Source organism: Ornithorhynchus anatinus, chromosome 7, assembly GCF_004115215.2.
Source record: "Ornithorhynchus anatinus isolate Pmale09 chromosome 7, mOrnAna1.pri.v4, whole genome shotgun sequence".
Lineage (NCBI taxonomy): Eukaryota > Metazoa > Chordata > Mammalia > Monotremata > Ornithorhynchidae > Ornithorhynchus > Ornithorhynchus anatinus.
Window position 1 is genome coordinate 46,977,421 of NC_041734.1, and position 11,491 is coordinate 46,988,911.

The following is an 11,491-nucleotide window of genomic DNA, read 5'->3' on the forward strand; positions in this document are numbered from 1 at the left end:
AGAATTAGCAGACATGTTCCCTGCTCATGACAAGCTTACAGTCTCCAGGAATATCATATTTCACTTACAATTGAGGGATGCAGTGTTCCTGCCTGAGATTTGGGATTTGTCTCTCCCTCCACACTGTGAGCTCATTGTGGGCAAGGAACTTGTCTGCTAATTCTATTGTATTTCACTCTTCCAAGAGCATAGTACAGTGCTTTTCACACAGTAAGCACTCAATAAATACGAATGAATGAATGAATGAATGAATGAATGAATGAATGAATGAAGAAGGGTAGCTCAAATGATAGGGTCATGGTGCCCAGTAGGAAAACTCTGAGGACAGGAAAGGATGTAAGGACAGAAAAGTTAAGATTCCATAAATACAGTTGTTATGCATATGTTATAGATGTGTGGTTTTTTTGAGGTAAAGTAATAATCTGCCATTCCATTTGTTTTCTCTTTCTGTTGTGTCTATAGGGTGGCCAGCAATGGCACCCCAAAAATTCATATACCAAGAAACATGTGATACCACCTGTGTGTAGTGCAACTTAATGATGTCACACAGGCACCATCTTGCAAATGTTCACTCTATTGGACCCATATTGACCTAAACTTCGATCACTTATCTGGGGTTCCCAGATCCTCTTTCTCTCTACTGCTCCTGGATCCTTGAATTCCCCTCCTTAGTCTACATCAAGTCTTGCTGCAGCAGCTGAATCACAATCTGGACAGCATGAGCTGTGGTGAAGAAAGCCTCCATATCAAAAAAATAAGTCACAGAAGCCTATGATACTATACTGGTACTAGGTTGGGATTGGGCTAGCTGAAAACCAGATAGTCTGGTATAATAGCAGAGCGGTGGCCACCTTAGTCGTCTAAGCTTTTGAAGCTTTGAGGCAGGGATCTTATTTTATTTATTGTGTTTAGATTATTTTCTGGCACAGAATAGGTACTCATCAATGAAGAGGATAATGATAAAAATATTTATGGATTTAGTAACAGTAGATATTAATATATTAAGAGTAGACAAAATTAAAGGCTGAAGCAGAGGTGAACAGTATGTGAATCACTAAACAGGAGCTCTGTGCCAAAAAAAAGCAGATTTATAAAAGTTATGCAATATTATTCTTGGAAACAAAGCTGTGAAGTTTGGTAATAATGAATTAGATAGTTTTATGGATATTGCTGCAGTGCAGACAAGGTACAAGGTACCAAACTGAGTTGATTTAAATATCCTAATGCTAATTTGACATTTAACTTTTTTCCCCAGTCAGTATAGATCTTGTTCCCCAAATATCGAGATAAATGAAATGTGGGAAATATGACATTTTGGGTTAGTCTAAATGCATCTTGCAGCTAAGGATGATTACAAGTCTGACTTCAACCAAAATTCTTTTTTAGAAAATTTAACAAGGCTACCAAATCTTCCTGATTTCAAATGAATTTGAAGGTGTAGTAATGCAGTTTCTGTAATCAAATTATTCATTATTTATTAATGTTCATCAATAGTACCAGCTGTGTGCAAAGCACTGTATTAAGCATTGGGAAATGAACAAGGACAAAAATTAGATAGGGTCCCTGGCCCCACAAGGGACTCATAATCTAAGAAACAGGGACAGCTGTGTTGCGTAGGGGACATGGGTTGATGACAGACAAATAAGGGAAGATTGAAATGATGAAAACAGAAAAACAACATAAAAAGACAAGCCCAACAGTGAATAAAATAACAAATAGAGCACAAACCTAAAGGACAGAGTTCCAGGAATCTCCCTACTAAGGCAAAGCTTTTCGAAATCCAACAGCCACAACTGTCACAGTCCTATGAAAATCTAAAAGTTGGAAACTGATGCTGCCTTCCTGGAGGTGTCGAATGGGGGCTCAAGGAGATGTGAAGGTACTGGGTGGTCCAACTCCTGGGTGCTGGAACTTGTGCTCCAATGGAGAAAGGACTGCTGAGGTCTCAGGCTGCACTCTCCACCTCACTCTGCCCAGTTGGAGAAGGGCACAACTGAAGTCTGGTTACCATCTTTCATTTTGAAAGACGAGGCTACTGACTACGAGATCTCATCTACCCTTGCAAGGGTGGCTAATGCAACCTTGCTGAAATTAAAATGGTGAAGGAAAACAGAGATATAATAGGTCCATAAAGCTCAGGCAAAAAGGTAATGCTGGAAGAATGTTTTCTAATAAGATTTGAAATGATAAGGAAATAGCAAATTCTGATCATTACTTTGTGAATCCCCAGCTGGTATATCTCTCTCTCTGCCTGCTCTCCTCTTGTATTCCAGTCTACACTGTTAACTCCAGCCCAGTTTGCATTACTTTAGTCCATCATATTGATCCTACCATCTTTAGACCCAGTGGCCCCATGCTTGGATTACCCTCCTGCTCTTGTCACCAAAACCAACTTCCTCTCGTCTTCCTCAAGGTGTAGTCTGGTAGGAAGCATTTCCTCTACAAACCCACCCTTCTCAACAACCTGTATTTTGTCTCCCTCTATATATTAGAAGGTTTTTGAGATCATGGAGTATGCTTTTAGTTTAATGAATATGCCACTTACTTAAGAAGACAAAGTACATAAGTGTGCGAGAGAGTCTTTCTCCAAGAAACTCACATCCCTGGATGTAGCTTGATGTCAATATCATCATCTTCAAATGGAAGGATAACTTTACTGCTCTCAGGGAGCACCCCCAAAATGTGTTGACCGGTTAGTTTGGAAGGCAATATAGTCTAGTAATGAGGACATGGGTCTGGAGGTTAGAAGACCTGGGTTTGAAGTCCTGCTCTGCCAGTGTCCTCCTATATCATCTCAAACCTGTCTTTTTTCCTCACTTGAATGAGGATAAGAGCATCCTGGCTGCCTATCTCACAAGGCTATTTTGAGAATATATTAGATGTAATAAAAAGCATTTTGTGAAAAATAAAAGAGAACTATACAAATTCAGGTTTTTATCGTGTTGGACAAATTTATATTCCCCTATCTCAGCAAGAGAATCATAATGGTGCAAAGGAACTTTGAATTTCATAACAATTAGAAGCAAGGTTGTTTATGTTGTCATCTAGGTGAGTTTAAGTGACTGATCAAATTGACAAGTAACAACACTAATGCTTTTGCATTTATCACCTCTCTTTTAAGTGAACAAAAGACATCTGGAGAAGCACATTGCCTGTATATGCATAAAGTGAATGTGAAGAAGCATGTATGCATTGGTTTTCAGGAGGCTTTTCTAATATTTGTTTTTTGTTGGTTGTGAGTGTGTGGTTTTCTTTTGTTCTTTTTTTTAGGAAAGTAGTGGAGCTTCCCAAAAGACGATTTGGTGTTCCCGTAGATCGGATTGGCGCAAACCGTCTTGCAAACACCAGGGGTTAACAGAATCTATGTGTAAGTGTAGTTTCTTTAAGGATTGATCGAAGCCTCTCTGAAAGTAACCAGCAATAGACTAAATAATGTTCCTACTTGACACATTCTCTTATTTTATTTGCAAATCTTTTCATCTCATCCTAGAGGATTAACAAATGCCTGTGGTAATCAATAAAACAATTAGTAATCAATTGATAAATTCATCTGAAAAAAGAAAAGTGAGTGAAGTCTGGAATAGGTTCTACAGATGTGAAGAAGGCATTATTTTCCCCATGTGTTTAAATGTTTTGGGTGGGTTTCCTAATTCCATTTTTATGCATCTTCCCACTGGTATTACTGCAGTTTGCCTGACTGAATAATTTGACTCAGTACTGCAATGGGAAATGTCAGGAAATCTTCACAGAAGTGTGCTTTCCAAAGGTATTCTGCTTTAGTCCTCCAGCCTCCAAACTTCCAGGTTATAGGAAAAGTAGCAGACTTCTGCCTTAGTGCCAGACAGCATTTACTATCTGAGCTTCTTATTTAAAGCTTTCTGAACAGAGTTAACTTTGAAATTTGAAGGAGTTGGAAAGGGTAAGGTGGCATCTTCTTCACGCCCCCATTTCCTCTTCTATCAGGTGGTAACATTAAGTGGGTCATTAATTTCTAAGCATCAATTTAAAACCCCATGAAATTCTGTCACTGTCAATCTTAATCCACATTTTTGCAATTTAGGCAAATTCCTAAAGCTTAATTCACCTGTGTTTTTTTTTAAACTATTCAAGTGCTTCCTAAGTCTTCATTAGTATCTATATCTTTGTTTTCTTGTAATGAATTTGCTTTATTATTCACTTATTTCTTCCCTGTAGTTTCTCAACTGTTTTTATGACTTCCTAGTGTTTAGTTTCTGGGTGAAGTGATCCATGTCAATGCTGATATAGTGTGCTTCTGAAGCTGAACGAGGAAGAGTCCTTTCCCTATATCAGCAGGCTTTGTGCCATTTAAACACTTCTAAATGAATCTAATGCTGTGACCTCAGCTTTGAGGAAATGCACATTTCACTTCTCTGGCAACTTGACCTTTACTGAAACATGTTTGGCGGTTTTCACCTTTTGAGTTTCACTTTACATGCTAAAATTCAAAGTGAAACTTAGCCTAAACCACTTTAGTTTTAGCTGAGTTTGAGGTCGAAACCAATCGAAACTGCCCCATTCAATTCAAAACTGTTCTTCCATTGCAAGAATAAGGGTTAAGGAGAAAGAAAAAGGGAAAGAAGTTTTCCATCTAAAAACCACCCACTCAACCACGCTGAGAAGCAGCGTGCCTCAGTGGAAGGATCACGGGCTTGGGAGTCAGAGGTCATGGGTTTGAATGCCGGCTCTCCCACTTGTCAGCTGTGTGACTGTGGGGAAGTCACAACTTCTCTGTGCCTCAGTTACCTAATCTGTAAAATGGAGATGAAGACTGTGAGCATCATGTGGGACAACCTGATTACCCTGTATCTCCCCCAGAGCTTAGAACAGTGCTCTGCATATAGTAAGCACTTAACAAGAACCAACATCATTATTATTATTATTATTTTCTGAAAGCTCTGGGCAAACCTGGGCTAAATTACCAGCTTGAATCCTGACTCATATCTATGGTGAATTTTATCTTATTCTAATTTTTTCTGTGAAACTGGTATTTCACTTTGAATAATTTAAAGTCACGATTTCTATAAAGGTTACTCTGCATTTCTTTCTGCAGTTAGACCAAGTATTAATTGCAAAATAAAGCTGCAGTATAGGGTGAAAAAGACCACATTAATTTGGCCAAAATGGCACCTTTTCATTTCTTTGCCCTTTGCCTCCATACTCTAAGCTCCTTGTGGGCAGGGAATGTTCTACCAACTCTATTGTATTGTACTCTCCCAAGTATTTAGTACAGTGCTCATGCACACAGTTAGTGCTCAGGAGATACCACTGATTGCTAGATTGCCCCCTCTGACCTTCTGCCCATGTGGGATTCACAGTCTAAGAGAGAGAAGAAAAGGCATGTTATCCCCATTTTCAGATAAGGAAACTGAGCCCTATAGAAGTTAAATGCCTTGCTGATTAGGCAAGTGGCAGAGCCATGACTAGAAGCCTGGTCTCCTGGCTCCCAGACCTGCACTATTACATCTACTCCATGCTGCCTCAATAACCCTGAGACAGCTGCCTCATTCTCTTTCTACCTGATATCCATTCTGCATTTCAAACAGTAACCTGGCTCTTCATTCAGAATTGACTCATGAAGACTTAGTAGAGATATGGTCAGTGATCAATGGACTGGAAGGGTGAAGATGTAGTTTTCCACATATTCCCTTCTGCTCTTGCTTCTGCTCTTCCCACCTGCTGAACCCAGATTGACCATCAAGAAGGAGAATAAGATAGCTTGTACAAGACAGGCTGCCAGTCACTTGTCCTTTTCACCTGAGGAAATTTGATGCTGTCTCCAGGGCGTATAGCCTTACAGGAGCAGAGATATGTTAAAATTATACCAGATGAAGAGGGAGCAGTCAGATCACTGACCTGGCCTGTACCCAGGCCAAGGAGCCTAGGCCCCACCTGACAAATGGTGGCGGATAGTTGACGTATCTCCCACTGCCTCTGAACAGGTCCCCAAAACTTGAAATGTTTGGTGACACTGTGGCCTAGTGGAAAGAGCACAGAACTGGAAGTCAAGAAACCCGGGTTTTAATCCCAGATTTGCCACTGGCTTGCTGTGTGTGACCTTGGGCAAGTCACTTAAGTTCTCTGTGCCTCAGCTTTCTCACCTGTAAAATGGGGATTCATTCATTCAGTCATATTTATTGAATGTTTACTGCATGCAGAGCAATGTACTAAGCACTTGGGAGAGTACAATACAACAATAAACAGACACATTCCCTACCCACAATGAGTTTACAGTCTAGAGGGAAAAGTTGTGGTATTTATTAGGCACTTACTATATGCCAGGCACCGTATTAAGCAGTGAGGTGAATACAAGCAAGTCAGGTTGGACACAGTCTCTGTCCCACAGTCTCCATCCCCACTTTTTGGGTGAGGTAACTGAAGCACAGGGAAGTTAGATGACTTGCTCAAGGTCACACAACAGACAAGTGGTAGAGCCGGGATAAGAACCTACGCCCTTCTGACCCTCAGATCTCAGCTTTATTGATTCTTTATCATGCCATGTTGCTTCTCTACTACAATTCCTAATTTCCCTCCTATGTCAACTGTGAACCCCATGTGGGTCAGTGATTGTGTCTGATTGATTATATCGTACTTACCCCAGTGCCTGGCACAGTGCTTGCCATTCATTAAGCACTTAACAAATTCCGTATTAATTTTTTTTATTATCTAGACTTCAGAGCACCAATGTTGTTTTCTTGTTGGCTTTAAAATTACCATTTTTATTTCCCCAGGTGCAACTTCCCTGAATGAAATGTCACGGAAACGTTGGAAGGTGCTTCAGAGAAGCCTCTTGTCATTGATTAATGATTTAATGTTTCAGGAAGTGACCTCCTGTACAGTGCTTTTCACATCACCTTCCAAAGTATATTGGACCTGAAAATTGTCACTCCCACAGTTGAAATATGTATATAATTTCCTTGCTTGGCACTTTTTAAAAATGAAGTTTTAAGATTTTTCCAGGCCTATTTGCTCCTCCAAATCCTTGTTAGCAATATAAAGAAAGGAATATTTGTATAAGAACCTACAGTAGAATAATTTAATCATGCATTGCAGATCACTTCTGGTTGCCTTCTAAGATATAAATTTGCTTTGTAAAATTAATGTGATTTTTTTTTAGTTAGTGTTGTCACTTGCATGGAAGCATTCACTTTTCTTCTGTAAGAACCTTGGACTTATTTGAGAGATCCTGAAATCTGATGGGTAATTAATAGTTAATATACTATAGCCATCCTCACTGTGCAGGATAGGGAAAATGCCTTCATCAAATTAAAGCTATTCACTTCTCAGATGAATGTTCTGTGGGAAATTGTCCAAAGTCTCATAATGGTCCAGATTAAACACTGACTGCTCTAAATAGGACAAATTTCAAAAATAAGCTCATTTCAGAATAAAATTATTGGGAAAGGAGAGCACCACCTTATTCCTAGGGAATTGTGGGGAAGTAAACTGGAAAAAGATGGGTGAAACGTTTATTAGGTCAAAAAAGAAACATTTTAATAAAATGATCACCTATAATTATAAAGTAGTGCATTGGCAATGGGAAGGTAAAATTTAAGAAACATGATTAAATTGAACCATTTTTTGTAATTTTAAAGATAAATAAAATCATGGTTTTATTAGAGGAATCAAACTAGATATTAAACAGGGGAAATACGAGGAAAAATGAAGGTACTAATGAAAAATGAGAGATAGGTGTAATCATGTCCAACCCCAGGCACTACACGATAGTCTGTGAATAAAAAAGTCAGTTGAATGGATTAAGAAGCATTTAATTACGTAGTCAGTGTCCTAGGCACCTGCCACTGATTAAAGCATTTATTCCAAAATTCTCCATCAAGTCGATAGGAATTTTTTTTTTGCCCATTACAAATTGCCCTCTTTTAGTACTGTAATGTTTAACCGCCACATTTTGTTAATACATAGTGGAAAAGACTGGTACAATTTCACAAATCCTGCTTTCCTAGAAATTAAACAAAACAAACATAAGACATACAACTTGACTAGTCATCTACTTCAGTTAATCTTTTCCTTTCTCAAAACCTTAAAAATGCATCTTTTGAAGTCACCTTTTGGGAGATTTTTCCAGCTGGAATCACTCTTCTGAGATCAAAGATTACCAATCAAAAAGTCCATTTAAGTTTGTAGGATGCAAAGTGCCTATTAAAATAGCCCTCACTTTTAAGCTGTTAGTCACAGTATGCTTTAACTCATATTTTTAATGTATTTCATTACCCAAATTGTATATTATCTCACTGTGAGGAAACTGGAAGAGAGAAAGAGATATTTAAACAGGGGTCTCAAGGGTGGAGTTTCTGTATCTTAGCTTCAGGATGGTGATTGACGTGGCCTGGGGTATTAGGCCAGAATTCAGTTATCTACTTCTGTTTGGTGTCCCTTTTTTTTTCTCCACAAACCTCTGAAATGAGATTTTATTCTTCGAAGCAAAATATTTTGGAGCTAGTTGCATAGAAGCATTCACATTTTAAATTAATATTTATGGAAAATCATATCAAAAAGGAAGGCTTGTTTGGATAGCATTACTGCTCCATAGAAAACCTGGATGACTGGATATTTTTAATACTGCATGGAAATTAGTAAACCCAAGGTGATGATACAAGTATTTCGTACAGTATTTTATTATGCATAAAGCCCGCTTCATGATGATAACAGGATTTTGTACGGTGTTTTATTATGCGTAAAGTAGGCTTCTATATCCCTGTATTCCCATGAAGTGGCTAATTAATGGCTATTACTCATGATATTTATATTAGTCATTTATTTATAGTGCAATATATTCTTAGATGTGACTAGCCAAGTGTCTCAATGCCTCTTTCTCTTGGTTATGTTTTTGGCCTGAACTATATGGTATCGATTTGCTTTGTTGCCTAAATAAGAGTTCTCTCTATTCATCTCACATAACCAATGCACTTTTTGAGGAGTGATCTGGATCCTAGCTCAGAGCATAGGCCATGCCACAGAATGGCAGGGCAGAATGGTAGACTAGGCTTGAATTTGCGGTTCATTATCAATTTCAGGTCTTCTCCACCTGAGGAAGATAGAAAGTTCTTTATGTGGCACCAAGGTACGGTACATCTACAGCAGTTTCTGTCTCCCTGCTGAGACTTGGAGTTTCAAAATTTCATAGTCCCATAAGTCAAGAATGGGTATCTTATGGCAGGTGCATCATCTGAGAATGAAGCCAAGCAAGGACAGGGGAAGTACCCTTAGACATCGTCACAAAAGCTAAAATGACTTTACAGTGTCTCTAGAATAGATATGTTGTGAAAAGAACCATTCATTCAGAATGTAGGTTGTGTTGGTAGCTTTAGGATTGAGGAAAAATATTTTCTAGGAGTCAGTTGATCACTTTTGAGGAGTTCTTGCAGCTGCAACTGTATCCTTCTTGGATACTAAGGTGTTAGTTCTCAGAAACTGCAGTAAAATTGCAAATATATTCAAATTGTAATTTCCAAATGATTTTTATTTAGAGTTGGAATGATCCAAGCTAATTTGAAGATATTGCATTGTTCACCTTAACACCATTCATGTCTGGCACTGCTGTTTTAAGCTAGGGTGAGGCCAATGGAAAATTGTTGATATAGGCTGGTGCCAGTTTTTCCAATCCAGGGCTAAAATATGACATGAAATCAACTATGACCAAACACTCCCCCTATGAAAAATGACCTTTTCGTTTTAAAATTCATTCATCTTCCTGCACAGAAATGCTTTGAGAAGTAAAGCCAACAACTCTCTATAAGTTAAGATCTTTCTCATCTGGTTGGAAAAAAAGGTTTTCAAAAATGAATATACAAATAAACTATTTGGGAGCTAGTCTGTCTTTTGCAAGCATTATTTGTTTTCTCTACACAACAGGGGCTAATAATACCAAGAACATTGAACGTTGAGTCTATCCCCATTTAAGGGTGAGAATTTCACAATTTATGAACATAATTTTTACTTAGTATTACTGTGAATTAATTAACAATTGGTAGACTTTGGATTAGATTGTTTCACACCTATAATATTATAGCCCTTTTATTTTTTCAAAAGTGCTCTCATACCATTTGTTACATTTTAGTCTCACAGTACCTTTGGTAGGTAGAAATTATTTTCCCCATTTCATAGAAGAGGACTCTGCGGCTCAATGAGGCTGTGACTTGGCCAAGGTCACAGAGCAGGCCAAAAGCTGAGGTGGTATTAGAACCCAGGTCTACTGAGTCCTTACTGCCTCTATTAGGCCAGTGCATTTTTGCTTTTAGACCTACTAGATTGATAACTTATTGAAGGCAGGGATAAATAATACCTTCTAACTCTATAATACTTTCCCAAATGCTTAGTACAATACTATGCAGACAGTAGGTGTTCAGTGGACATGACTGATTGATCGATTTGACCAGAGGGATCCTATTGATGAACTGCTTTTGCAAACAACTTTACAGAATATAGGAAGAATGTGGCTCTACCTTTATCTTGTTACTGTTAGTAGCCTGCCTTTCAACTTAATAGCAGTCAAACTAAGACTTTATTTTAAAACCACTCTTTTGCTATCCCTCCCTTCTCTTCACCGTCCCCGGAAGGTTCTAGCATTGATGGCTCCATCGTATCCAGGGGAAGTCATACTGGACCAGACCTTGGGATTCAGTACTCTATTTTAAACAAGCTCATCTCTCTTCAGATATTCTGGAGGCAAGAACTCATTCTAAAGTCTACTTTCAAAATTCCAAAGCAAAATTACAAGGGTTGAAAGAACATGTGCCTTTTTCTGGTTATTCTTTATAGCACCTGGGCTTCTGCCAGAAAGGTCACACATATTAAAAATCACCTTGTTCCTGAGAGTGGAAGTTATCCATGGATAATGAACACACTCTAATCTTACAAACTTTGTTTCTAAAAAAAATGTGATATTTTAAAAATAATTATGAATATTTCATATTTTTAACTCTCGAAAATAGTCCTGCTGATTATTTTCCCTTCCTTCCTCTTCCAAAAGTCATACTGGAAGAAATCTTTGATCTGATGGAGTGACAGGAAGGCAGGAACACAGAAATTAATGTATCTGCTGTATTAATCCTGGAAAGGTCACAGAAGGTTAGGGTTAAAAAAAAACCAAAACCCCAACCTGTGATCATCAAATTCAGTTCAGCAGCTCCTGACCCTTTAAAGGGAAAGCACTCATGATAATAATTTTACCAGGAAAAACATAAGGATGATAACTCCCCACTTTGTTATGAGAAATAGCCTAAGTTATAATTCATTTATCCAATCAGTTGTATTTATTGAGCACTTACTGTGTGCATAGTACTGTTCTAAGCACTTGGAAAAGTACAATACAACAATAAACAGTGACATTCCCTGCCCATAATGAGCTCACAGTTTAGAGTCTGGGAGTCAGACATCAATACAAATAAATAAAATTACAGATATGTACATAGGTGCTTTGGGGCTGGGATGGGGGGGAGCAGAGGGATAAATA

At 38.3% G+C, this 11,491-nt stretch overlaps 1 protein-coding gene across 2 annotated transcripts in view; it reads left to right on the forward strand.

Annotated features, from left to right (window-relative positions):
* Nucleotides 1-9,849, forward strand: part of OSTN (osteocrin) — a 33,458-nt gene extending 23,609 nt beyond the window's left edge. For both annotated transcript variants that reach the window (XM_001512299.6, XM_029068436.2), the window contains 2 exons: nt 3,271-3,367; nt 6,750-9,849. In XM_001512299.6, the coding sequence (XP_001512349.2) occupies nt 3,271-3,355 (85 nt within the window). In that variant the 3' untranslated portion in view covers nt 3,356-3,367; nt 6,750-9,849. The remainder of the gene's footprint in view (nt 1-3,270; nt 3,368-6,749) is intronic.
* The last annotated feature ends 1,642 nt before the right edge of the window (nt 9,850-11,491 follow it).